The following is a 27,970-nucleotide window of genomic DNA, read 5'->3' on the forward strand; positions in this document are numbered from 1 at the left end:
GGAGGGGATTTGGGGGAATTTTGGGGGGATTTTGGGATTCTGGGGGAATTTGGAGGGATTTGGGGGGTCCTGGAGGGGATTTGGGGGGATTTTGGGGGGATTTTGGGGATTCTGGGGGATTTTGGGGGGATTTGGGGGGATTTTGGGGGGGATTTGGGGGGTCCTGGAGGGCTTGGGGGGGATTTTGGGGGGATCTGGGGGGTCCTAGGGGGGTCCTGAGGGGATTTGGGGAGATTTTGGGGGGATTTTGGGGGGATTTTGGGGGATGTGGGGGGTGCTGGGGGGGATCCTGAGGAGATTTGGGGGGTCCTGGAGGGGATCTGGGGAGATTTGGGGGGATTTTGGGGAGATTTGGGGATTCTGGGGGGGTTTTGGGTGGTCCGGGGGGGGATTTTGGGGAGATTTGGGGGGATTTTGGGGAGATTTGGGGATTCTGGGGGGGTTTTGGGTGGTCCTGGGGGGGATTTTGGGGAGATTTGGGGGGATTTGGGGGAGATTTGTGGATTCTGGGGGGGTTTTGGGTGGTCCTGGGGGGGATTTTGGGGAGATTTGGGGGGATTTGGGGGAGATTTGGGGATTCTGGGGGGGTTTTGGGTGGTCCTGGGGGGGATTTTGGGGAGATTTGGGGGGATTTTGGGGAGATTTGGGGATTCTGGGGGGGTTTTGGGTGGTCCTGGGGGGGATTTTGGGGAGATTTGGGGGGATTTTGGGGAGATTTGTGGATTCTGGGGGGGTTTTGGGTGGTCCTGGGGGGGGATTTTGGGGGAGATTTGGGGTTTTTTGGGGTCACTCACCGGGGGTCCCGCGATTCCGGGGGGGCCTTTGGGGCCCAGGAGACCTCGAGGACCCTGAGGGAGGGAGGGGGGGAGGGGAAAGGGGGGGGTGAGACCCCCAAAAATGGGGCTGGGACCCCCAAAAATGGGTCGGGACCCCCAAAAATGGGGACGGGACCTCCAAAAATGGGCCAGAACCTCGCAAAACTGGGTCTAAACCTCCCAAAATTGGGTCGAATCCTCCCAAAATTGGGTTCAACCCCCCCCCCAAATTGGTCCGGGACCCCCAAAAATGGGTCTAAACCCCCCAAAATTGGGTCTAAACCCCCCCAAATGGGTCCAGGACCCCCAAAAATGGGTCTAAACCCCCCAAAATTGGGTCCGAACCCCCCCAAATGGGTCCGGGACCCCCAAAAATGGGCCAAAATCCCCCAAAAATGGGTCCGGGACCCCCAAAACTGGGCCAAAATCCTCCAAAAATGGGTCTAAACCTCCCAAAAATGGGTCTAAACCCCCCAAAACTGGGTCTAAACCTCCCAAAAATGGGTCTAAACCTCCCAAAATTGGGTCGAATCCACCCAAAATTGGGTTCAACCCCCCCCAAATTGGTCCGGGACCCCCAAAAATGGCCCAAAATCCCCCAAAATTGGGTCCGAACCCCTTCAAATTGGTCCGGGATCCCCAAAAATGGGTCTAAACCCCCCAAAATTGGGTCCGAACCCCCCCAAATGGGTCCGGGACCCCCAAAAATGGGCCAAAATCCCCCAAAAATGGGTCTGGGACCCCCAAAACTGGGCCAAAATCCTCCAAAAATGGGTCTAAACCTCCCAAAAATGGGTCTAAACCCCCCAAAACTGGGTCTAAACCTCCCAAAAATGGGTCTAAACCTCCCAAAATTGGGTCGAATCCACCCAAAATTGGGTTCAACCCCCCCCAAATTGGTCCGGGACCCCCAAAAATGGCCCAAAATCCCCCAAAATTGGGTCCGAACCCCTTCAAATTGGTCCGGGATCCCCAAAAATGGGTCTAAACCCCCCAAAATTGGGTCCGAACCCCCCCAAATGGGTCCGGGACCCCCAAAAATGGGCCAAAATCCCCCAAAAATGGGTCTGGGACCCCCAAAACTGGGCCAAAATCCTCCAAAAATGGGTCTAAACCTCCCAAAAATGGGTCTAAATCCCCCAAAACTGGGTCTAAACCTCCCAAAAATGGGTCTAAACCTCCCAAAATTGGGTGGAATCCTCCCAAAATTGGGTTCAACCCCCCCCAAATTGGTCCGGGACCCCCAAAAATGGCCCAAAATCCCCCAAAATTGGGTCCGAACCCCCTCAAATTGGTCCGGGACCCCCCAAAATGGGTCTAAACCCCCCAAAATTGGGTCTAACCCCCCCAAATGGGTCCGGGACCCCCAAAAATGGGCCAAAATCCCCCAAAAATGGGTCTGGGACCCCCAAAAATGGGCCAAAATCCTCCAAAAATGGGTCTAAACCTCCCAAAATTGGGTCGAATCCTCCCAAAATTGGGTTCAACCCCCCCCAAATTGGTCCGGGACCCCCAAAAATGGCCCAAAATCCCCCAAAAATGCGTCTGGGACCCCCAAAACTGGGCCAAAATCCTCCAAAACTGGGCCAAAATCCCCCAAAAATGGCTCTAAACCTCCCAAAATTGTGTTCAACCCCCCCAAATTGGTCCGGGACCCCCCAAAATGGCCCAAAATCCCCCCAAAACGGGTCTGAGACCCTCAAAATGGGCTCGAGACCCCCCCAAAAATGATGGGACCCCCCCAAAATTTTGGGGGACCCCCCCCCCAAATTACCGCCTCCCCCGGCAGCCCTCGGGGTCCCACGTCGCCGTCGTCGCCCTAAAGGAGAAATTTGGGGCAATTTGGGGCAATTTTGGGGGGTCCAGGAGGGAATTGGGGGGGTCCGAGTGTGAAACCTCCCCCAAAATCCCCCCCAAATCCTCCCGGGACCCCCAAAATCCTCCAAATTCCTCCCAATTTTCTCCAAAATTCCCCCCTGGGACCCCCAAAATCATCCCCAAAACCCTCGGGATCCCCAAAATCCCCCGAATTTCCCCCAAAATCCCCCCCTGGGACACCCAAAATCATCCCCAAAACCCTCGGGATCCCCAAATTCCCCCGAATTTCCCCCAAAATCCTTCCCGGGACACCCAAAATCATCCCCAAAACCCCGGGGATCCCCAAAATCCCCCAAATTTCCCCCAAAATCATCCCCAAAACCCTTGGGATCCCCCAAATTCCTCCCAAAATCCTCCCCGGGGACCCCCAAAATCATCCCCAAAACCCCCGGGGATCCCCAAAATCCCCAAATTTCTCCCAAAATCCTTCCCGGGACCCCCAAATCATCCCCAAAACCCTCGGGATCCCCCAAATCCCCCCAAATTTCCCTCAAAATCCTCCCCAAGACCCCCAAAATCATCCTCAAAATCCCCCAAATTCCTCCCAAAATCCCCCAAATTCCTCCCAAAATCCCCCAAATTTTCCCCCAAATCATCCCCAAAACCCTCGGGATCCCCAAAATCCCCCCAATTTCCCCCAAAATCCCCTCCCTGACCCCCCAAATTCCGCCCAGGACCCCCCAGGACCCCCCCTCACCCTCTCGCCGTCCTCGCCGGGGGGGCCGGGGGTCCCCTGGGAGCCGGGGTCACCCTGGGGGGGATTTGGGGGAGATTTGGGGGCGTTTGGGGGGATTTGGGGTGGATTTGGGGGGATTTGGGGGCGTTTGAGGGGATTTGGGGGAGATTTGGGGGGATTTGGGGTGGATTTGGGGGGATTTGGGGGGATTTGGGGTGGATTTGGGGGGAGTTTGAGGGGATTTGGGGGGATTTGGGGGAGATTTGGGGACGTTTGAGGGGATTTGGGGGAATTTGGGGGGTTTGGGGGGATTTGGGGGGATTTGGGAGCGTTTGAGGGGATTTGGGGGGATTTGGGGGGGATTTGGGTGGATTTGGGGGGGATTTGGGTGGATTTGGGGGGGATTTGGGGGCGTTTGAGGGGATTTGGGGGGATTTGGGGGCGTTTGAGGGGATTTGGGGGATTTGGGGTGGATTTGGGGGGGATTTGGGGGGGATTTTGGGGGGGATTTGGGGGGATTTGGGGGGATTTGGGGGGATTTGGGGGGATTTGGGGGCGTTTGAGGGGATTTGGGGGCGTTTGGGGGGATTTGGGGGGATTTTGAGGGGATTTGGGGGGATTTGGGGGGGATTTGGGGGATTTGGGGGAGTTTGAGGGGATTTGGGGGGATTTGGGGGGATTTGGGGGCGTTTGAGGGGATTTGGGGGGATTTGGGGGGATTTGGGGGCGTTTGAGGGGATTTTGGGGGGATTTGGGGTGGATTTGGGGGGATTTGGGGGGATTTGGGGAGGATTTGGGGGGATTTGGGGGCGTTTGAGGGGATTTGGGGGGGATTTGGGGGGATTTGGGGGATTTTGGGGGGATTTGGGGGGGATTTGGGGGGGATTTGGGGGGCGTTTGAGGGGATTTGGGGGGGATTTGGGGGGGATTTGGGGGCGTTTGAGGGGATTTGGGGGGGATTTGGGGGGGATTTGGGGGGTCCTGGGGGTGTTTGGGGGGGATTTGGGGGAGATTTGGGGGCGTTTGAGGGGATTTGGGGGGATTTGGGGGGATTTGGGGGGGATTTGGGGTGGATTTGGGGGCGTTTGGGGGGATTTGGGGGGGATTTGGGGGTGTTTGAGGGGATTTGGGGGGATTTGGGGGGGATTTGGGGGGATTTGGGGGCGTTTGAAAGGATTTGGGGGGCGTTTGGGGGGATTTGGGGGATTTTGGGGGGATTTGGGGTGGATTTGGGGGGATTTGGGGGCGTTTGAGGGGATTTGGGTGGATTTGGGGAGGATTTGGGGGGATTTGGGGGCGTTTGAGGGGATTTGGGGGGATTTGGGGGGATTTGGGGGCGTTTGAGGGGATTTGGGGGGGATTTGGGGGGATTTGGGGGGGGATTTGGGGGGATTTGGGGGATTTGGGGGGATTTGGGGGGGATTTGGGGGGATTTGGGGGGTTTGAAGGGATTTGGGGGGATTTGGGGGGGATTTGGGGACGTTTGAGGGGATTTGGGGGCGTTTGAGGGGATTTGGGGGGGATTTGGGGCGGATTTGGGGGCGTTTGAGGGGATTTGGGGGGATTTTGGGGCGACTTGGGGTGAACTGGGGAGGTCCGGGGGGGGGGTTGGGGGGGATTTTTGGGGTCCTGGAGGGATTTGGGGGGGATTTGGGGGGTCCTGGGGGTGTTTGGGGGGGATTTGGGGGGATTTTGAGGGGATTTGGGGGGATTTGGGGGGGATTTGGGGGCGTTTGAGGGGATTTGGGGGGATTTTGAGGGGATTTGGGGGGATTTGGGGGGGATTTGGGGGCGTTTGAGGGGATTTGGGGGGATTTTGAGGGGATTTGGGGGGATTTGGGGGGGATTTGGGGACGTTTGAGGGGATTTGGGGGAATTTGGGGGGTTTTGGGGGGGATTTTGGGCGTTTGAGGGGATTTGGGGGAATTTGGGGGGGATTTGGGGGGGATTTGGGGGGGATTTGGGGGAGTTTGAGGGGATTTGGGGGAATTTGGGGGGGATTTGGGGGGGATTTGGGGGCGTTTGAGGGGATTTTGGGGGATTTGGGGCGACTTGGGGTGAACTGGGGAGGTCCGGGGGGGGGGGTTGGGGGGGATTTTTGGGGTCCTGGAGGGATTTGGGGGGGATTTGGGGGGTCCTGGGGGTGTTTGGGGGGGATTTGGGGGGGATTTGGGGGCGTTTGAGGGGATTTGGGGGAATTTGGGGGGGATTTGGGGGCGTTTGAGGGGATTTGGGGGGGATTTTGGGGCGACTTGGGGTGAACTGGGGAGGTCCGGGGTGGGGGTTGGGGGGGATTTTTGGGGTCCTGGAGGGATTTGGGGGGGATTTGGGGGGGATTTGGGGGGGTCTTGAGGGGTTTAGGGAGAATTTGGGGCGATCTGGGGAGATTTGGGGAGTCCTGGAGGGGATTTAGGGGCTCTTGGGGGGGATTTGGGGGGGTCCTGGAGGGGATTTTGGCGGGATTTGGGGGAGCTTGGGGTGAACTGGGGAGGTCCTGGGGGGTTTTGGGGAGGATTTGGGGGGTCCTGGAAGGATTTGGGGAGGATTTGGGGGGTCCTGGAAGGATTTGGGGGGGATTTTGGGGGTCCTGGCGGGTTTTGGGGGGGATTTTGGGGGGTCCTGGCGGGTTTTGGGGGTGGATTTGGGGGGTCCTGGGAGTGATTTGGGGAGGACTTTTGGGGTCCAGGGGGGGATTTGGGGGTGGGATTTTGGGAATCCCGGGGATTTTGGGAATCCCAAAGAGTTCGGGTGATTTTGGGGGTGCCGGGGGAGGTTTTGGGAACCCCCAAATTTTGGGGGGGGGGGGGGGGGGGGGGGTGGAACTCACGCGCTGCCCTTTGTCCCCCGGCAGCCCCGGGAGGCCGTCGAAGCCCTCGATCCCCCTGAAATTTTGGGGTCAGCGAGTCAGGAACCCCCCAAAAAAACACCTGGAGGGGTCCCCAAAATTCTGGGGAACCCCCTGGGGAAATTTGGGGACCCCTCCCACCACCCCAAAATCGAGACCCCCCCCCCAAATTTCACCTTGACCCCGGGGTCTCCCGGGAGCCCCCGAGCGCCGTCGGCTCCTGGGCGGCCCTGGAGGGGTGGGGGGGGGGGTAAAGGAAAGGGGGTGAAACCCCCCCAAAACGAACCCCGAAATCCCCTGAATTCACCCCAAAAATCCTCCCCGAGAATCCCACCCGAAACGCCCCGAATTCGGCCCAAAATCCCCGCCGAAAACCGCCCCAAATCCGCCGGAAAAAGCCACAAATCCCCCCCCCCCCCCCCCAAAAAAAAGCCCCCAAATCCCACAAGATCACCCCAAAATTTCCCCCGAATTCCCTCCGAAAAAAAACCCCAAATTCTCCCCGAAATTCCCCCCAAAATCCCCCTAAAATTCCCCAAAAATTCCTCCCAAAATTTCCCCAAAATCCTCCCCGAAATTTGCTCCTGAATGCCCCTAAAATCCCCCCAAATTCCCCAAAACCGCCCTAAAATTTCCTCCAAAATTCCCCCCCAAAATCCCCCCCAAATTCCTCCAAAATCGCCCAAAACCCCCCCAAATCCCCCTAAAATCCCCTAAAATCCCCCAAAATCCCCCCCAAATCCCCCCAAAATTCCCCCACATCCCCCCAAAATCGCCCAAACCCCCCCAAAATCTCTCAAGATCTCCCAAAATCCCCCCAAAATCACCCCAAATCCCCCTGAATCCTCCTAAAATCCCCCCAAATCCTCCCAAAATCCCCCCAAATTCCCCAAACTGCCCAAAATCCCCTAAAATCCCCCCAAATCCCCCTAAAATCCCCCCAAAATTCCCCCAAATCCCCCCCAAAATCGCCCAAAACCCCCCAAAATCCCCTGAAAATCCCTCAAGATCTCCCCAAATCCCCCCAAAATCCCCCTGAACCCCCCTAAAATTTCCCCAAATCCTCCCCAAATCCCCCTAAAATCCCCCCAAAATTTCCCCAAATCCCCCCAAATCCCCCCAAAATCCCCCTGAATCCTCCTAAAATCCCCCCCAATCCTCCCAAAATCCCCCCAAATCCTCCCAAAATCCCCCCAAATTCCCAAAACCGCCCAAAATTCCCCCCAAATCCCCCCAAATCCCCCCCAAATCCCCCAAATCCTCACCCTCCGGCCGGGTTTTCCGGGGGGTCCCATCAGTCCTTGGGGTCCTCTGGGGCCCTGTGGATTTTGGGGGAATTTGGGACCCCCCCCATCCCAAATTTGGGGTGGGGGGAGGGGTCCGGGGGGAGATTTTGGGGTTTCAAATCCCAAAATTTGGGGGGGGGGGTCTCACCTGAGGCCCAAAATCGCCGGATTCGCCCTTGAGGCCGGAGCTGCCGGGCTGGCCCTGGGGGGTCACCCCAAAAATCAGCCCCAATCACCCCGAAAACACCCCAAAAATCAGCCCCAAATCACCCCGAAAACACCCCAAAATCACCCCAAAGCCACCCCAAAAATCAGCCCCAAATCACCCCGAAACCACCCCAAAATCAGCCCCAAATCAGCCCCAAATCACCCAAAATCAGCCCAAAACCACCCCAAAAATCAGCCCCAAATCACCCCAAAACCACCCCAAAAATCAGCCCCAAATCAGCCCCAAATCACCCCAAAAATCAGCCCCAAAATCAGCCCAAAATCACCCCAAAAAATCAGCCCCAAATCACCCCAAAAATCAGCCCCAAATCAGCCCGAAACCACCCCAAAAATCAGCCCCAAATCAGCCCCAAATCACCCCAAAACCACCCCAAAACCACCCCAAAAATCAGCCCCAAATCAGCCCAAAAATCAGCCCCAAATCAGCCCCAAATCACCCCAAAACCACCCCAAAAATCAGCCCCAAATCACCCCGAAACCACCCCAAAAATCAGCCCCAAATCACCCCGAAACCACCCCAAAAATCAGCCCCAAATCAGCCCAAACCAGTCCAGAATCCCCAAATCACCCCAAATCAGCCCAAAACCATCCCAGAATCTCAAAATCCCCCCAAAACCCCCAAATCAGCCCCAAAATCCCCTCCTGAAACCCCAAAATCCCCCCCAGAGCTCCCCGGGACCCCCCCAAATTCACCCCAAATTCACCCCAAACCACCCAGGACCCCCCAAAACGCCCCAAATCTCCCCAAAATTCCCCAAAATTCCCCCCAAATTCCCCAAAATTCCCCAAATTCCCCCAGAATTCCCCCCAAAACGTCCCAGATTTCCCCCAAAATTCCCCAAATCTGCCCCAAAATGCCCCAAATTCCCCCAGAATGGCCCCCAAATCCCCCCCCAAATTCCCCAAATCCCCCCAAAATCCCCCCAAAACGCCCCGAATCCCCCCAAAATTCCCCAAATCTGCCCCAAAATGCCCCAAATTTCCCCCAAAATGTCCCAAATCCCCCCAAAATTCCTCAAAATCCCCCCCAAATCCCCCCAAAATGCCCCAAAATTCCTCAAAATCCCCCCCAAAATGCCCCAAATTTCCCCCAAAATGCCCCAAATTCCCCCCAAATCTTCCCCAAAACGCACCAAATCCCACCAAAATTCCCCAAATCTTCCCCAAAATCCCCAAATTTCCCCCCAAAAATGCCCCAAAATTCCTCAAAATCCCCCCCAAAATGCCCCAAATTTCCCCCAAAATGCCCCAAATCCCCCCAAAATTCCTCAAAATCCCCCCCAAAATGCCCCAAATCCCCCCAAAATGCCCCAAATTCCCCCCAAATCCTCTCACCATGGGGCCGGGGCGTCCCGTGAACCCCATGGGGCCGGGGGGGCCCCTCAGCGCCATCTGGGGGGGCAAAATTTGGGAGGGTCACCCCTCGGGGAACCCCAAAATTCCCCAAAAGGGACCCAAAAATCAGCTGGGATCCCAAAATCCCCCAAAAGGGACCCAAAAATCAGCTGGGATCCCAAAATCCCCCAAAAGGGACCCCAAAAATCAGCTGGGATCCCAAAATCCCCCAAAAGGACCCCAAAAATCAGCTGGGATCCCAAAATCCCCCAAAAGGATCCCAAAATCCCCCAAAGAGACCCAAAAATCAGCTGGGATCCCAAAATCCCCCAAAAGGGACCCCAAAAATCAGCTGGGATCCCAAAATCCCCCAAAGACACCCAAAAATCAGCTGGGATCCCAAAATCCCCCAAAAGGATCCCAAAATCCCCCAAAAGGGACCCCAAAATCCCCCAAAGAGACCAAAAATCAGCTGGGATCCCAAAATCCCCCAAAAGGGACCCAAAAATCAGCTGGGATCCCAAAATCCCCCAAAAGGGACCCAAAAATCAGCTGGGATCCCAAAATCCCCCAAAAGGGACCCAAAAATCAGCTGGGATCCCAAAATCCCCCAAAAGGGACCCAAAAATCAGCTGGGATCCCAAAATCCCCCAAAGACACCCAAAAATCAGCTGGGATCCCAAAATCCCCCAAAAGGGACCCCAAAATCCCCCAAAGAGACCCAAAATCCCCCAAAAGGATCCCAAAATCCCCCAAAGGGACCCAAAAATCAGCTGGGATCCCAAAATCCCCCAAAAGGGACCCAAAATCCCCCAAAGAGACCCAAAAACCAGCTGGGATCCCAAAATCCCCCAAAAGGATCCCAAAATCCCCCAAAAGGGATCCCAAAATCCCCCAAAGAGACCCAAAAATCAGCTGGGATCCCAAAATCCCCCAAAAGGGACCCAAAAATCAGCTGGGATCCCAAAATCCCCCAAAAGGGACCCCAAAATCCCCCAAAAAGACCCCAGCTGGGATCCCAAAATCCCCCAAAAGGGACCCCAAAATCCCCCAAAAGGACCCCAAAAATCAGCTGGGATCCCAAAATCCCCCAAAAGGGACCCCAAAAATCAGCTGGGATCCCAAAATCCCCCAAAAGGGACCCCAAAAATCAGCTGGGATCCCAAAATCCCCCAAAGGGACCCAAAAATCAGCTGGGATCCCAAAATCCCCCAAAAGGGACCCCAAAAATCAGCTGGGATCCCAAAATCCCCCAAAAGGGACCCAAAAATCAGCTGGGATCCCAAAATCCCCCAAAAGGGACCCCAAAATCCCCCAAAAAGACCCAAAAATCAGCTGGGATCCCAAAATCCCCCAAAAGGGACCCAAAATCCCCCAAAAAGACCCCAAAATCAGCTGGGATCCCAAAATCCCCCAAAAGGATCCCAAAATCCCCCAAAAGGATGCCAAAATCCCCCAAAAGGGACCCCAAAATCCCCCAAAGAGACCAAAAATCAGCTGGGATCCCAAAATCCCCCAAAAGGACCCCAAAAATCAGCTGGGATCCCAAAATCCCCCAAAAGGGACCCCAAAAATCAGCTGGGTTCCCAAAATCCCCCAAAAGGACCCCAAAAATCAGCTGGGACCCCAAAATCCCCCAAAGAGACCCAAAATCCCCCAAAAGGATCCCAAAATCCCCCAAAGGGACCCAAAAATCAGCTGGGATCCCAAAATCCCCCAAAAGGGACCCCAAAATCCCCCAAAGGGACCCAAAAATCAGCTGGGATCCCAAAATCCCCCAAAGGAGCCCCAAAATCCCCCAAAAGGGACCCCAAAATCCCCTAAAAAATCCCCCCAAAGTAAAAAAAAATCCCCACAAAAAATCCCCCAAAATCCCCACAAAAATCAAAAAAACAACCCCAAAAATCCCCCAAAAAGTCCCCAAAAAAATCCCCACAAAAATCCCCCAAAATCCCCAAAAAATCCCAAAAAATCCCTTAAAAATCCCCACAAAAATCCCCCAAAATCCCCCAAAATCTCCCCAAATATCCCCTAAAACAATTTAAAAAAGAGCTTAAAAATTCCCCCAAAATTCCCCAAAAATGCCAAAAAAATCCTCAAAAATCCCCACAAAATCCTCAAAATATCAAAAAAAAAAAAAAAAAACAAACAAAAAAACCAAAAAATCCCCCAAAATCCCCCAAAAATCGCAAAAAAGCTCCCCCAAAAATAAAAAAAAAACCCAGAAAAATAAATACCCGCCAAAATCCCCCAAAATCAAAAAATTCCCCCCAAAAAATCCCGAAAAAATCCCCACAAAAATCCCCAAAAATTTAAAAAAAAAAACAAAAAAATCCCCCCCAAAAATCCCCAAAAAATCCCAAAAAATCCCCCCCAAAATCTCAGAAAATAAAAAAATCCCCCAAAATCCCACAAAAAACCCCAAAAAAATCCTCCCAAATCCCCCAAAAATCCCCAAAAATCCAAAAAAATCCCCAAAATATCCCCCAAAATCCAAAAAAATCCTCACAAATCTCAAAAAAAAATCCCAAAAAAATCCCACAAAAATCCCACAAACAATCCAAAAAAAATCCCAAAAAAATCCAAAAAAATCCTCACAAATCCCCAAAAACTCCCCAAAAATCCCCAAAAAGAAAAAAAAATCCTCACATATCCCCCAAAAAATCCCACAAAAAATCCCCAAAAATCCCCAAAAATCCCACAAAAAATCCCCAAAAAATCCTCCCAAATCCCCCAAAAATCCCCCAAAATCCCCAAAAATCCCCCAAAGTCCCCAAAAATCAAAAAAAATCCCCAAAATATCCCCCAAAATCCAAAAAAATCCTCACAAATCTCCCCAAAAAAATCCCCCAAAAATCCCACAAAAATCCCACAAACAACCCCAAAAAAATCCAAAAAAATCCAAAAAAATCCTCACAAATCCCCAAAAACTCCCCAAAAATCCCCAAAAAGAAAAAAAAATCCTCACAAATCCCCCAAAAAATCCCACAAAAAATCCCCCAAAATCCCCAAAAATCCCACAAAAAATCCCCAAAAAATCCTCCCAAATCCCCCAAAAATCCCCCAAAATCCCCAAAAATCCAAAAAAATCCCCAAAATATCCCCCAAAATCCAATAAAATCCTCACAAATCCCAAAAAAAAATCCCACAAAAATCCCCCAAAAATCCCACAAACAACCCAAAAAAAATCCCAAAAAATCTCAAAAAATCCTCAAAATCCCCCAAAAAATCCCACAAAAATCCCACAAAAGATCAAAACAAAATCCCAAAAAATCCTAAAAAATCCCCAAAAAATCCAAAAAAATCCAAAAAAATCCCCCAAAAATCCCAAAAAAATCCTCAAAAATCCCCAAAAAATCCCCAAAAAATCCCAAAAAAATCCCAAAAAAATCCTCAAAAATCCCCAAAAAATCCCAAAAAAATCCCAAAAAAATCCCCAAAAAATCAAAAAAAAATCCTCAAAAATCCCCAAAAAATCCCAAAAAAATCCCCAAAAAATCCCAAAAAAATCCTCAAAAATCCCCAAAAAATCCCAAAAAAATCCCAAAAAATCCAAAAAAATCCCCAAAAAATCCTCAAAAATCCCAAAAAAATCCCAAAAAATTTCCCCCCCCAAAATCCCCCAAAATCCCACCCCAAACCCCCCGAAATCCCCCAAATTTTGGGGGGGATCCCCCCAAAAACTCACCCGGGCCTGCTGGAGAACGGCCTGAGCCTGCAGCTCCCCCGGGCCCTTCTCCCCGAAGCGGAACTTGGGGCGAAAAAGCGGGAATTTGGGAAAAAAGTGGGAATTTGGGGGAAAAAAAGTGGGAATTTGGGGAGGTTTTCCCCAAAATTTGGGGAGATCCCCCCAAAATTTTGGGGTGGGAACTCACCGGGAGCATCAGGGAGGTGCCGGGGGGTCCCGGGGTCCCGTCAGAGCCGGGGAGGCCGGAGCGGCCGGGGGGGCCCTGAAATGCCCAAAATCTCCCCAAAATCTCCCCCAAATCTCCCCAAATTCCCCAAATCCCCAGATGCCCACGGAATTCTGTGAAATCGCCCCGAAATTCCCCCAAAATTTGGCCCAAAATCCCCCCAAATCACCCCGAAAATTCCGACGGAGAGAGGGGAGGATTGCCCCCAAAATTCCTCAAATTCCCCCAAAATCTCCCCAAATCCCCCCAAAATCTCCCCAAATCCCCTCAAAATCTCCCCAAATCCCCCCAAAATTCCTCAAATTCCCCCAAAATCTCTCCAAATCCTCAAAATTCCTCAAATTCCCCCAAAATCTCCCCAAATCCCCCCAAAATTCCACAAATCCCCCCAAAATCTCCCCAAATCCCCTCAAAATTCCTCAAATTCCCCCAAAATCTCCCCAAATCCCCTCAAAATTCCTCAAAATTTGGCCCAAAATCTCCCCAAATCCCCCCCAAATCTCCCCAAATCCCCCAAAATTCCCCAAATCCCCCCAAAATCTCCCCAAATCCCCCCAAAATTCCTCAAATCCCCCCAAAATCTCCCCAAATCCCCCCAAAATTCCTCAAATCCCCCCAAAATCTCCCCAAATTCCCCTCAGAATTCCTCAAATTCCCCCAAAATCTCCCCAAATTCCCCTCAGAATTCCTCAAATTCCCCCAAAATCTCCCCAAATTCCCCTCAGAATTCCTCAAATTCCCCCAAAATCTCCCCAAATCCCCTCAAAATTCCTCAAATCCCCCCAAAATCTCCCCAAATCCCCCCAAAATCTCTCAAATCCCCCCAAAATTCCTCAAATTCCCCCAAAATCTCTCCAAATCCCCTCAAAATTTTTCAAATTCCCCCAAAATTCCCCCAAATCCCCCCAAAATTCCTCAAATTCCCCCAAAATCTCCCTAAATCCTCAAAATTCCTCAAATTCCCCCAAAATCTCCCCACATCCCCCCAAAATCTCCCCAAATCCCCCCAAAATTCCTCAAATTCCCCCAAAATCTCCCCAAATCCTCAAAATTCCTCAAATCCCCCCAAAATCTCCCCAAATCCCCCCAAAATTCCTGAAATCCCCCCAAAATCTCCCCAAATCCCCCCCAAATTCCTGAAATCCCCCCAAAATTCCCCCAAATCCCCCCAAAATCCCCGCCAAATCCCTCAAATTCCCCCAAAATCTCCCCAAATCCCCCCCAAATTCCTCAAAATCTCCCCAAAATTCCTCAAATCCCCCCAAAATCCCCCCAAATCCCCCAAAATTCCTCAAAATCTCCCCAAAATTCCTCAAATCCCCCCAAAATCCCCCCAAATCCCCCCAAAATTCTCCCCAAATCCCCCCAAAATTCTCCCAAATCCCCCCAAAATCCCCCAAAATTCCCCAAAATCCCCCAAAATTCCCCCAAATCCTCACCCTCTCCCCGGGCTCTCCGGGGGCTCCGGGGGGTCCCTGAGTTCCGGGGGGTCCCGACATTCCCTGCGGGAATTTTGGGGGGAATTTGGGGGATTTTGGGGGTGGCGGAGGAGGGGGAGGGGTCTGAGCCTCTCCCAAATTCCTCAAATTCCCCAAAATTCCCCCAAATTTGGGGTGGGGGGGGGGGTCTCTTACCGCGGGTCCCTCGGGGCCGGGGGGTCCCTCCACCACCATTCCCTGGGAAAAGGGGGGGTCAGGGGGGGCTCCCCCAAAATTTGGGGGGTCCCGAGGGGGTTTGGGGAGGATTTGGGGGGATTTTGGGGGAATTTGGGGGATTTGGGGGATTTGGGGGATTTTGGGGGGATTTGGGGGGGATTTGGGGGGATTTGGGGTGGATTTGGGGGGGATTTGGGGGATTTGGGGGATTTGGGGGATTTTGGGGGGAATTTGGGATGGATTTGGGGTGGATTTGGGGGAAATTTGGGGGATTTGGGGGGGATTTTGGGGGGATTTGGGGGATTTGGGGGATTTGGGGGATTTTGGGGGGATTTGGGGGGGATTTGGGGGGATTTGGGGTGGATTTGGGGGGGATTTGGGGGATTTGGGGGATTTTGGGGGGAATTGGGGGGGATTTGGGGGGATTTTGTGGGGGGGGTGGGGGATTTGGGGGGGATTTGGGGGGGATTTGGGGGATTTTGGGGGGAATTTGGGGGGATTTTGGGGGGATTTGGGGGATTTTGGGGGGAATTTGGGGGGATTTGGGGGGGATTTGGGGGGGATTTGGGGGGATTTGGGGGATTTGGGGGATTTGGGGGATTTTGGGGGGAATTTGGGGGGGATTTGGGGGGATTTGGGATGGATTTGGGGGGGGTTGGGGGGATTTGGGGCGATTTTGGGGGGAATTTGGGGGGATTTGGGGGGGATTTTGGGGGGATTTGGGATGGATTTGGGGGAGATTTGGGATGGATTTGGGGGGGATTTGGGGGGGATCTGGGGGGGGGTTGGGGGATTTGGGGGGGATTTGGGATGGATTTTGGAGGGATTTGGGGGGATTTGGGGGATTTGGGGGGGATTTGGGGTGGATTTGGGGTGGATTTTGGGGGGATTTGGGGTGGATTTTGGGGGGAATTTGGGGGGGATTTGGGGTGGATTTTGGGGGGATTTGGGGGGTCCCAGGGGATTTTGGGGGAATTTTGGGGGGTCCTGGGTGGGTTTGGAGGGGAATTTTGGGGTTCCTGGGTTTTGGGTGATTTTGGGGGGATTTTGGGATTCCAGGGATGATTTTCGGGGGGCTCTGGGGTGGATTTTGGGGGGTCCTGAGGGAGCTTGGGGTGGATTTGGGGTGAATTTGGGGGGTCTGGGGGTGGATTTTGGGGACAGTTTGGGGGATCTGGGGGATTCCGGGGTGGTTTTGGGGGGTTTTTGGGGGTCCCGAGGGGGATTTTGGGGCTCTGACCCCCCAAATTTGGGGGGGACGCCCCCAGACTCACCGGCTCCAGGACGGCGGGCTCCCCCTTCTCCCCCTTGGAGCCGCGGGGGGCCTGGGGGGGGCAGACATGGAACCCCCCCAAAATTTGGGTCCGTCAGCCGGTGGGGGAGGGGAACCCCAAAATCCGCCCCTCCCCCCCCCCCAAAAAAAAAAACCTCCCCAGGACCCCCCAAATTCAGCCCAAAATCGCCCTAAAATTCAACCCAGGAGCCCCCAAATCCACCCCAAATCCACCCAAAAACCCCCCCAAATCCACCCCAAATTCACCCAAACCCCCTCGGGACCCCCCAAATCCCATCAGGACCCCCCAAATCCACCCCAAATTCACCCCAGACCCTTTCAGGACCCCCCAAATCCACCCCAAAACACCCTGGGCCCCCCAAATCCCCTCAGGGCCCCCCCAAATCCCCTCGGGACCCCCCAAATCTCCCCCAAATTCACCCCAAATCCCCTCGGGACCCCCCAAATCCCCCCCAAATTCACCCCAAATCCCCTCAGGACCCCCCAAATCCCCTCGGGACCCCCCAAATCCCCCCCAAATTCACCCCAAATCCCTCCCAGGACCCCCCAAATCCCCCCCAAATTCACCCCAAATCCACCCCAGGACCCCCCCAAATCCCCTCAGGACCCCCCAAATCCCCTCAGGACCCCCCAAATTTCCCCCGGGGGGTCCGAGGGGATTCAGGGGGGGATTTGGGGGTCCCGGCTCAGATTTTGGGGGTCCCGGGGAGGGATTTGGGGGTTCAAACTCCTCGGGGTGGGTTTGGGGTCTCCGCCCCCTCCCCAAATTCCGCCCCTCCCCCTCTACCTGCCGGTAGCTGCTCCCGAGGCTCCGCCCCCCGTTTTTGGGGTACCCCAAATTTGGGGGGGTCCCATAGGCGGGGGCCGTGTTCTGCATCCGCTGGGGGAGGGGCGAGGGCGAATTTGGGGGACCCCAAAATTTTGGGGCCCCTCCCCCCTCCCCTATCGCCCCCCCGAGTCAATTTTGGGGTCCCCCCACCCCCATTTTTGGGAAACCTTCCGAAATTTTGGGGTCCCCCACCCCCATTTTTGGGGAACCCCCCGAAATTTTGGGGTCCCCCCACCCCCATTTTTGGGGTCCCCCCCCGAAATTTTGGGGTTCCCCCACCCCCATTTTTGGGGAACCACCCGAAATTTTGGGGTCCCCCCACCCCCATTTTTGGGGACCTCCCCCCGAAATTTTGGGGTCCCCCCACCCCCATTTTTGGGGAACCTTCCGAAATTTTGGGGTCCCCCCACCCCCATTTTTGGGGAACCCCCCGAAATTTTGGGGTCCCCCCACCCCCATTTTTGGGGAACCCCCCGAAATTTTGGGGTCCCCCCACCCCCATTTTTGGGGTCCCCCCCCGAAATTTTGGGGTCCCCCCACCCCCATTTTTGGGGAACCCCCCGAAATTTTGGGATCCCCCCACCCCCATTTTGGGGTCCCCCCGAAATTTTGGGGTCCCCCCCATTTTTGGGGTCCCCCCCCGAAATTTTGGGGTCCCCCCACCCCCATTTTTGGGGAACCCCCAAAATTTTGGGGTCCTCATTCCTGTCCCTCCCCGAAATTTTGGGGTCCCCCAGCCCCTCCCCCCTCCAAATTCCCCTCCTTTCCCCCCCCCCAAATTTTGGGGTGCCCCCCCCAATTTTGGGGTCCCCCAACCCCCTTTAACCCCCCCACCCCTTTGAGACCCCACCCCAAATTTTGGGGGTCCCCTCAAACCCCTCCCCCTTCACCCCCCCCCTCAATTTTAGGGACCCCCCCCATTTTTTAACTCCCCCCCAATTTTGGGGTCCCCTCCCCCAAATTTTGGGGTGCTCCCCCCCTCACCTCGAGCCGCTCCGGGGGGGTCTCCCCAAATCCGCCGCAGCCCCCGCAGGATTTGGGGGGGGGTCGGGAGTCGGGGATGATCCAGAGCTCCTGGATGTCACCCTGGGGGGGGGAGGGGGACACCCCAAAAATTTTGGGGGGGTCCTGGAAGGGTTTGGGGGGGGGTCCTGGAAGGGTTTGGGGGCGTTTGGGGGAGATTTGGGGGGGTCCTGGAAGGGTTTGGGTGGGGTCACCCCAAATTTGGGGGGGTCCTGGAAGGGTCCGGGTGAATTTGGGGGGGTCCTGGAAGGGTTTGAGGGGTTTGGGTGGGGTCACCCCAAATTTGGGGGGGTCCTGCAGCGGTTTGGGGGGGTTTGGGTGGGGTCACCCCAAATTTGGGGGGGTCCTGGAAGGGTTTGGGGGGGTCAGGGGGGCTTGGGGGGGATTTGGTGGGGGACACCCCAAATTTGGGGGGGCTTTGGGGGGTCCTGGAAGGGTTTGGGTGGGGTCACCCCAAATTTGGGGGGGGTCCTGGAGGGGTTTGGGGGGGTCTGGGGGGCTTGGGGGGGATTTGGGGGGGACACCCCAAATTTGGGGGGTTTGGAGGGGTCCTGGAAGGGTTTGGGGGGGATTAGGGGGGGTCACCCCAAATTTGGGGGGGTCCTGGAAGGGTTTGAGGGGTTTGGGGGGGGGTCACCCCAAATTTGGGGGGGTCCTGGAAGGGTTTTGGGGGTTTTGGAATTTGGGGGGGTCCTGGAAGGGTTTGGGGGCGTTTGGGGGAGATTTGGGGGGGTCCTGGAAGGGTTTGGGTGGGTTCACCCCAAATTTGGGGGGGTCCTGGAAGGGTTTGAGGGGTTTGGGTGGGGTCACCCCAAATTTGGGGGGGTCCTGGAAGGGTCCGGGTGAATTTGGGGGGGTCCTGGAAGGGTTTGAGGGGTTTGGGTGGGGTCACCCCAAATTTGGGAGGGGTCCTGGAAGGGTTTTGGGGCGTTTGGGGGAGATTTGGGGGGGTCCTGGAAGGGTTTGGGTGGGGTCACCCCAAATTTGGGGGGGTCCTGGAAGGGTTTGGGGGGGTCAGGGGGGCTTGGGGGGGATTTGGTGGGGGTCACCCCAAATTTGGGGAGTTTGGGGAGGTCCAGGAAGGGCTTGGGTGGGGTCACCCCAAATTTGGGGGGGGTCCTGGAAGGGTTTGGGGGGGTCTGGGGGGCTTGGGGGGGGGTTGGGTGGGGTCACCCCAAATTTGGGGGGGGTCCTGGAGGGGTTTGGGGGGGATTTGGGGGGGTCCTGGAAGGGTTTGAGGGGGTTTGGGGGGGTTTGGGTGGGGTCACCCCAAATTTGGGAGGGGTCCTGGAAGGGTTTTGGGGGTTTTGGAATTTGGGGGGGTCCTGGAAGGGTTTGGGGGCGTTTGGGGGAGATTTGGGGGGGTCCTGGAAGGGTTTGGGTGGGGTCACCCCAAATTTGGGGGGGGTCCTGGACGGGTTTGGGGGGGATTAGGGGGGGGACACCCCAAATTTGGGGGGTTTGGAGGGGTCCTGGAAGGGTTTGGGGGGGATTAGGGGGGGTCACCCCAAATTTGGGGGGGTCCTGGAAGGGTTTGAGGGGTTTGGGGGGGGGTCACCCCAAATTTGGGGGGGTCCTGGAAGGGTTTTGGGGGTTTTGGAATTTGGGGGGGTCCTGGAAGGGTTTGAGGGGGGGTCCTGGAAGGGTTTGGGGGCGTTTGGGGGAGATTTGGGGGGGTCCTGGAAGGGTTTGGGTGGGTTCACCCCAAATTTGGGCGGGTCCTGGAAGGGTCCGGGTGAATTTGGGGGGGTCCTGGAAGGGTTTGAGGGGTTTGGGGGTGGGTTCACCCCAAATTTGGGAGGGTCCTGGAAGGGTTTGAGGGGGTTTTGGGGGGTTTGGGAGGGGGGGTCACCCCAAATTTGGGGGGGTCCTGGAAGGGTTTTGGGGGTTTTGGAATTTGGGGGGGTCCTGGAAGGGTTTAAGGGGTTTTGGGTGGGTTCACCCCAAATTTGGGGGGGTCCTGAAGGGTTTTGGGGTTTTTGGGGAGTTCCTGGCTGGAAATTTGGGCGTTCCGGGCTGGAATTTGGGCGGAATTCCAGAATTCCAGCAGCCCCATGGAATTTTAGGAACAACCCCCCCCCCCACCCCCCCAAATTCCCGCCCTTTCCCGCTCCGGCCTCACCTGGAAGCCGCCGGCGTCTCCCGGGCTCGGCGCTCCCAGGACGGCGACGCCGCCGGCGGAATCCGGGCCGGGAAGGGCGGCGCGGGCCAGGGGCAGCGTCCGGCGCCGGCCGCAGTCCACGGTCAGGGCCACGGAGCGGCGCCGCGGCGACACCGACCACCGGACGTGGTGCCACCTGCGGGACACCGAGCCGCGGCGATTCGGGATGAGCCGGGGGGAGAGGGAGGAGGGTCAAAGGGGTTTGGGAGCGTTGGTTGGGTTGGCCAAGGGATTCCGGGTCATTGGTTGGGTTGGCCAAGGGAGTTGGGAGCGTTGGGATGATCCCGGTTGGGTTGGCCAAGGGATTTGGGATCATTGGGATGATCCCGGTTGGGTTGGCCAAGGGATTTGGGATCGTTGGGATGATTCAGTTGGGTTGGCCAAGGGATTTGGGATCATTGGGATGATCCCAGTTGGGTTTCCCAAGGGATTCCGGGTCATTGGTTGGGTTGGCCAAGGGATCTGGGATTGTTGGGATGATCCCAGTTGGGTTGGCCAAGGGGTTTGGGAGCGTTGGGATGATCCCGGTTGGGTTGGCCAAGGGATTTGGGATCATTGGGATGAACCGGGTGGGTTGGCCAAGGGATTTGGGATTGTTGGATGGGTTGGGCGGGTTGGCCAAGGGATTTGGGATCATTGGGATGAGCTCGGTGGGTTGGCCAAGGGATTTGGGATCATTGGGATGATCCCAGTTGGGTTGGCCAAGGGATTTGGGATCATTGGGATGATCCCAGTTGGGTTTCCCAAGGGATTTGGGAGCGTTGGGATGAGCCAGGCAGGTTGGTCAAAGGAATTTGGGATCGTTGGTTGGGTTGGCCAAGGGATCTGGGATCGTTGGGATGATCCCGGTTGGGTTGGCCAAGGGATTTGGGAGCATTGGGATGATTCAGTTGGGTTTCCCAAGGGATTCGGGGTCATTGGTTTAGTTGGCCAAGGGAGTTGGGATCATTGGGATGATCTGGTTGGGTTGGCCAAGGGATTTGGGATCGTTGCTTGGGTTGGCCAAGGGGTTTGGGATCGTTGGGATGATCCCAGTTGGGTTTCCCAAGGGGTTTGGGATCGTTGGGATGATCCCGGTTGGGTTGGCCAAGGGATTTGGGATCGTTGGTTGGGTTTCCCAAGGGATTTGGGATCGTTGGTTGGGTTGGCCAAGGGGTTTGGGAGCGCTGGGATGATCCCGGTTGGGTTTCCCAAGGGGTTTGGGATTGTTGGGATGATCCCAGTTGGGTTGGCCAAGGGATTTGGGATCGTTGGGATGATCCCAGTTGGGTTGGCCAAGGGATTTGGGAGCGTTGGGATGATCCCGGTTGGGTTTCCCAAGGGATTTGGGATCATTGGTTGGGTTTCCCAAGGGATTTGGGATCGTTGCTTGGGTTGGCCAAGGGATTTGGGATCGTTGGGATGAGCTGGTTGGGTTTGCCAAGGGATTTGGGATCATCAGGATGATCCAGTTGGGTTTCCCAAGGGATTTGGGATCGACGGCGCGATCCCGCCGCATTTCCCAGCGAACCCAGCACCGCTCGGCCCCGACGGATCTGGGGCCGTTCCCGACCCCATTCCCGGCCCCATTCCCGACCCCATTCCCGACCCCATTCCCGGCCCCATTCCCACCCCCATTCCCGGCCCCATCCCAACCCCCATTCCCGACCCCATTCCCGACCCCATTCCCGACCCCATTCCCGACCCCATTCCCGGCCCCATTCCAACCCCATTCCAACCCCATTCCAACCCCATTCCCGACCCCATTCCCAACCCCATTCCAACCCCATTCCCGACCCCATTCCCGACCCCATTCCCAACCCCATTCCCAGCCCCGTTCCCGACCCCATTCCCGACCCCTCCCAGCCCCATTCCCACCCCCATTCCCGACCCATTCCCAGCCCCATTCCCGACCCCATTCCCACCCCCATTCCCACCCCCATTCCCGACCCATTCCCACCCCCATTCCCGACCCCATTCCCGACCCCATTCCAACCCCATTCCCGACCCCATTCCCAACCCCATTCCCGACCCCCTCCCACCCCCATTCCCAACCCCATTCCCAACCCCATTCCCGACCCCGTTCCCGGCCCCGTTCCCAACTCCTCCCACTGCCATTCCCGGCCCCATTCCCAGCCCCGTTCCCGACCCCATTCCCGACCCCTCCCAGCCCCATTCCCGACCCCATTCCCACCCCCATTCCCACCCCCATTCCCACCCCCATTCCCGACCCCATTCCCACCCCCATTCCCACCCCCATTCCCGACCCCCTCCCAGCCCCGTTCCCAGCCCCATTCCCACCCCCATTCCCACCCCCATTCCCACCCCCATTCCCACCCCCATTCCCGACCCCCTCCCAGCCCCATTCCCGACCCCATTCCCACCCCCATTCCCACCCCCATTCCCACCCCCATTCCCACCCCCATTCCCACCCCCATTCCCACCCCCATTCCCGACCCCATTCCCGGCCCGCACCGTCCATCCGCCAGATCCACGCCCGGGAATTGGGCTCGGTTCTCCGGCAAGAGGCTCCCGCGGCGGTCGCGGAGCTGCACCGCGGGCTCCGGGCCGAGCTGCAGCCGCAGGCGGCGGCTCCCGGCGCGGTCGGACACGGAGAGCAGCGGGGCCGCGGGGCCGCGCTCGGAGCGCAGCAGCGCCCACACCGAGAACTCCGAGGGGAACTTCCCTGCGGGAGCCGGGATGCGGGGCTTGGGATGCGGGGTTTGGGATTCAAGGGTTTGGGGGTTTGGGATTCAAGGGTTTGGGGGTTTGGGATGCGGGATTTTGGGGGTTTGGGATGCGGGATTTGGGGGGTCGGGGTTTGGGATTCAAGGGTTTGGGGGTTCGGGATTTTGGGGTTTGGGATTCAAGGGTTTGGGGGTTCGGGATGCGGGGTTTGGGATTCAAGGGTTTGGGGGTTTGGGATTTTGGGGTTTGGGGGTTTGGGATTCAAGGGTTTGGGGGTTTGGGATTTTGGGGTTTGGGGGTTTGGGATTCAAGGGTTTGGGGGTTTGGGATTTGGAATTTGGGGGGCCGGGGGTTTGGGATTCAAGGGTTTGGGCGTTTGGGATGCGGGATTTGGGGGGTCGGGGGTTTGGGATTCAAGGGTTTGGGGGTTCGGGATTTTGGGGTTTTGGGGTTTGGGATGCGGGATTTGGGATTCAAGGGTTTGGGGGTTTGGGATTTTGGGGTTTGGGAGGTCGGGGGTTTGGGATTTTGGGGTTTGGGGGTTTGGGATTTTGGGGTTTGGGGGTTTGGGGTGCGGGATTTGGGGGGTCGGGCGTTTGGGATTTTGGGGTTTGGGGGTTCGGGATGCGGGATTTGGGATTCAAGGGTTTGGGGGTTCGGGATGCGGGATTTGGGATTCAAGGGTTTGGGGGTTCGGGATGCGGGATTTGGGAGGTCGGGGGTTTGGGATTCAAGGGTTTGGGGGTTCGGGATGCGGGGTTTGGGATTCAAGGGTTTGGGGGTTTGGGATTCAAGGGGTTGGGGGTTTGGGATGCGGGATTTGGGATTCAAGGGTTTGGGGGTTCGGGATGCGGGATTTTGGGGGGTCGGGGGTTTGGGATTCAAGGGTTTGGGGGTTTGGGATTTTGGGGTTTGGGGGTTTGGGATTCAAGGGTTTGGGGGTTCGGGATGCGGGATTTTGGGGGGTCGGGGGTTTGGGATTCAAGGGTTTGGGGGTTTGGGATTTTGGGGTTTGGGGGTTTGGGATGCGGGATTTGGGACGTCGGGCGTTTGGGATTCAAGGGTTTGGGGGTTTGGGATGCGGGATTTGGGATTCAAGGGTTTGGGGGTTCGGGATGCGGGATTTGGGAGGTCGGTCGGGGGTTTGGGATTCAAGGGTTTGGGGGTTCGGGATGCGGGATTTGGGATTCAAGGGGTTAGGGGTTTGGGTTGCGGGATTTGGGAGGCCGGGGGTTTGGGATTCAAGGGTTTGGGGGTTTGGGATGCGGGATTTTGGGGGTTTGGGATGCGGGATTTGGGGGGTCGGGGTTTGGGACTCAAGGGTTTGGGGGTTCGGGATTTTGGGGTTTGGGATTCAAGGGTTTGGGGGTTCGGGATGCGGGGTTTGGGATTCAAGGGTTTGGGGGTTTGGGATTCAAGGGTTCGAGGGTTTGGGATGTGGGATTTGGGATTTTGGGGTTTGGGGGTTCGGGATGCGGGGTTTGGGGGGTCGGGGGTTTGGGATTCAAGGGTTTGGGGGTTCGGGATGCGAGGTTTGGGATTTTGGGGTTTGGGGGCTTGGGATGTGGGATTTGGGATTCAAGGGTTTGGGGGTTCGGGATTTTGGGGTTTTGGGGTTTGGGATGCGGGATTTGGGATTCAAGGGTTTGGGGGTTCGGGATGCGGGATTTGGGGGGTCGGGGGTTTGGGATTCAAGGGTTTGGGGGTTTGGGATTCAAGGGTTTGGGGGTTCGGGATTTTGGGGTTTGGGATTCAAGGGTTTGGGGGTTTGGGATGTGGGATTCGGGATTCAAGGGTTTGGGGGTTTGGGATTTTGGGGTTTGGGGGTTTGGGATGTGGGATTTGGGGGTTTGGGATGGGGGATTTTGGGGGTTGGGATTCGGGAATTTGGGGATTTGAGGGTTTGGGATGCAGGAGTTTGGGGATTTGGGATTTGGGATTTGGGATTTTGGGACTTGAGAGATGATCCCGTTGGGTTTTTGACTGGATTTGGGATTTGGGCCGATCCCATTGAGTTCCCCATGGATTTGGGCCGATCCCATTGGGTTTTTGACAGGATTTGGGCCGATCCCGTTGGGTTTTTGACTGGATTTGGGATTTGGGCCGATCCCGTTGGGTTTTTGACTGGATTTGGGCCGATCCCGTTGGGTTTTTGACAGGATTTGGGCCGATCCCGTTGGGTTCCCCGCGGATTTGGGGTCTCCGGGCGGATCCCGCTCACCAGGGAAGAGCTGCCGGGCGGGGGCGCTGAGCCGGACCCCCCGGGACAGGCGGAAGGCGACGGAGCCGGGACAGGAGCCCGGAACCTTCCGGACGCCGGCCGGGAGCTCCGGGAGCCGGAACAGGCGGAGCAGATCCAGGGATGGGGCTGGGGAGGGGGGAAAGGGGGAATTAGGGGGGGATGGGATCCACTGGGAGCCCACTGGGATCCCACTGGGAGCGCTGGGAGCACTGGGAGTGCTGGGAGCCCACTGGGATCCCACTGGGAGCACTGGGAGCACTGGGAGTGCTGGGATCCGACAGCCCCAGGACCCACTGGGAGCACTGGGAGCACTGGGATCTGACAGCCCCAGGACCCACTGGGAGCACTGGGATCCCACTGGGAGCACTGGGATCCCACTGGGAGCGCTGGGATCTGACAGCCCCAGGACCCACTGGGAGTGCTGGGATCCCACTGGGAGCACTGGGATCCACTGGGAGCACTGGGATCTGACAGCCCCAGGACCCACTGGGAGTGCTGGGATCCCACTGGGATCCACTGGAAGCACTGGGATCCCACTGGGAGCACTGGGAGCACTGGGATCCCACTGGGAGCACTGGGATCCACTGGGAGCGCTGGGATCCAACAGCCCCAGGACCCACTGGGAGCACTGGGAGCACTGGGATCCCACTGGGAGCACTGGGACCCACTGGGAGCACTGGGATCCACTGGGAGCGCTGGGATCCAACAGCCCCAGGACCCACTGGGAGCACTGGGAGCACTGGGATCCCACTGGGAGCACTGGGACCCACTGGGAGCACTGGGATCCACTGGGAGCACTGGGATCCAACAGCCCCAGGACCCACTGGGAGTGCTGGGAGCACTGGGATCCCACTGGGAGCACTGGGATCTGACAGCCCCAGGACCCACTGGGAGCACTGGGATCCACTGGGAGCGCTGGGATCCACTGGGAGCACTGGGAGCACTGGGATCCAACAGCCCCAGGACCCACTGGGAGCACTGGGATCCACTGGGAGCGCTGGGATCTGACATCCCCAGGACCCACTGGGAGCACTGGGAGCACTGGGATCCACTGGGAGCACTGGGAGCACTGGGATCTGGCAGCCCCAGGACCCACTGGGAGCACTGGGATCCACTGGGAGCGCTGGGATCTGACATCCCCAGGACCCACTGGGATCCACTGGGAGCACTGGGACCCACTGGGAGCGCTGGGATCCAACAGCCCCAGGACCCACTGGGAGCACTGGGAGCCCACTGGGATCCACTGGGAGCACTGGGACCCACTGGGAGCACTGGGACCCACTGGGAGCGCTGGGATCCACTGGGAGCGCTGGGATCTGACAGCCCCAGGACCCACTGGGAGCACTGGGAGCACTGGGATCCACTGGGACCCTCGGGATCCCCAACCCCCCCCCCCAAAAAAATCCCCCCCCAAAATCCCGGAAAATTAAAATTAAAAAAACCCCAAGAAATCCCCCCCAAAATCCTCAAAAACATCCTCAAAAAATCCCACAAAATCCCAAAGAAATCCCCCAAAAATCCCCCCAAAATCCCCCAAAAAATCCCCCCCAAAATCCCAAAAATCCTCCCAAAACACCCCCCAAAATCCCCCCCAAAAATCCCAAAAAATCCCACAAAAAATCCCACAAAATCAAAAAAAAAAAAAAAAAAAAAACCCACCCACAAAAAATACCAAAAATCCCAAAAAATCCCACAAAAATTCCCACAAAGTAAAAAAAAAACAAAACCCACAAAAAAATCCCCAAATCCCACCTGGAATCGCCCAAATCCCCCCAAATTTTCCATTCCTGGCACGGGGAGAAAGGGAAGGGAAAGGAGGGGCCGCCCATCCCCCAAAATCCCCAAAAAATCCCCCCAAATCCCTCCAAAATCCCCCCAAAATATTCCAAAAAATCCCTTGAAATCCAACAAAGTAATCCCAAAAAAACCCCTCAGAATCTCCCCAAAAATCCCCCCCAAAAAAACCCAAAATCCCAAAAAAACCCCTCAAAACCTCCCCAAAATCCCCCCCAAAAAAACCCCAAAATCCCCAAAAAGAACCTCAAAATCTCCCCCAAAATCCCCAAAACTCTCCACAAAAAATCCCCAAAAAATCCCCCCAAAATCTCTCCCTCAAAATCTCCCCAAACATCCCAAAAAATTCCCAAAACTGTCCCCAAAATCCCCCCCAAAATCCCCTCAAAAATCCCCCAAAAATCCCCTCCAAAATCTCCCCCAAAAATCCAAATAAATCCCCCCAAATACCCCAAAATCCCCCCTAAAACTCCCCAAAATCCCAAAAAATCCCCCCCAAAATCTCCCCAAACCTTCCCAAATCCCCCAAAACTCCCCCAAAATCCCCAAATCCCCCCAAAACCCCCGCAAACCCCCCAAAAATCCCCCCCAAAATCCCCAGAAGTCCCCAACCCCCCTAAATTTTCTCAAAATCCCCCCAAAACTCCCCAAAATCTGCCCTAAAAATCCCCCAAATCCCCCCAAAATTCCCCAAATCCCCCAAAAATTGCCTCAAAAAAAACCCCCAAAATCCCCCCCCAAAACTCCCCATAAAGTCCCCAAAAAATCCCCAAAATCTCCCCAAAAATCCCCCAAAAAATCCCCAAAGCCCCCAAAATCCCAAGAAGTCCCCAAACCCCCCCAAATTTTCTCAAAATCCCCCCAAATTCCCCAAAAATCCCCCCTAAAAATCCCAAAAATCCCCCCTAAAAATCCCCCAAATCCCCCAGAAATCCCCAAACTCCCCCAAAAAATCGCCTCCAAAAAACTCCAAAATCCCCCCCAAAAAATCCCCCCAAAATCCCCCCAAAATCCCCAAAACCTCCCCAAAAACTCCCCAAAAATCCCAAAATCCCCCAAAATCCCCAAAAGTCCCCAACACCCCCAAATTTCCTCAAAATCCCCCCAAAACTCCCCAAAAATCCCCCCAAAATCCAAAAACATCCCCCAAACTCCCCAAAATCCCCCCAAGACTCCCCAAATCCCCCCCAAAATCCCCCAAATCCCCCTTCAAAATCCTCCCAAAATCCCCCAAATCCCCCCCAAATCCCCCCAAAATCCCCAAAAATCCCCAAAAACTCCCCATAAAGTCCCCAAAAAATCCCCAAACCCCCCCAAAATCCCCCCAA

The 27,970-nt window shown here is 56.1% G+C and overlaps 1 protein-coding gene across 1 annotated transcript in view; it reads right to left on the reverse strand.

Annotated features, from left to right (window-relative positions):
• Positions 1-27,970, reverse strand: part of LOC309584137 (uncharacterized protein) — a gene marked incomplete at both ends in the record, with an annotated part of 143,092 nt that overhangs the window by 109,841 nt on the left and 5,281 nt on the right. Inside the window, 19 exon segments of the mRNA XM_082300078.1 lie at positions 795-848; positions 2,590-2,634; positions 3,391-3,444; positions 6,197-6,241; positions 6,243-6,251; positions 6,391-6,444; positions 7,480-7,533; positions 7,649-7,702; positions 9,064-9,120; positions 12,752-12,814; positions 12,939-13,013; positions 14,417-14,479; positions 14,612-14,653; positions 15,907-15,957; positions 16,714-16,806; positions 17,740-17,841; positions 19,901-20,075; positions 22,394-22,604; positions 24,828-24,974. Of these exon segments, the coding sequence (XP_082156204.1) occupies positions 795-848; positions 2,590-2,634; positions 3,391-3,444; positions 6,197-6,241; positions 6,243-6,251; positions 6,391-6,444; positions 7,480-7,533; positions 7,649-7,702; positions 9,064-9,120; positions 12,752-12,814; positions 12,939-13,013; positions 14,417-14,479; positions 14,612-14,653; positions 15,907-15,957; positions 16,714-16,806; positions 17,740-17,841; positions 19,901-20,075; positions 22,394-22,604; positions 24,828-24,974 (1,448 nt within the window).

This window comes from Coloeus monedula, assembly GCF_965178545.1.
Source record: "Coloeus monedula genome assembly, chromosome: 36".
Classification (NCBI taxonomy): domain Eukaryota; kingdom Metazoa; phylum Chordata; class Aves; order Passeriformes; family Corvidae; genus Coloeus; species Coloeus monedula.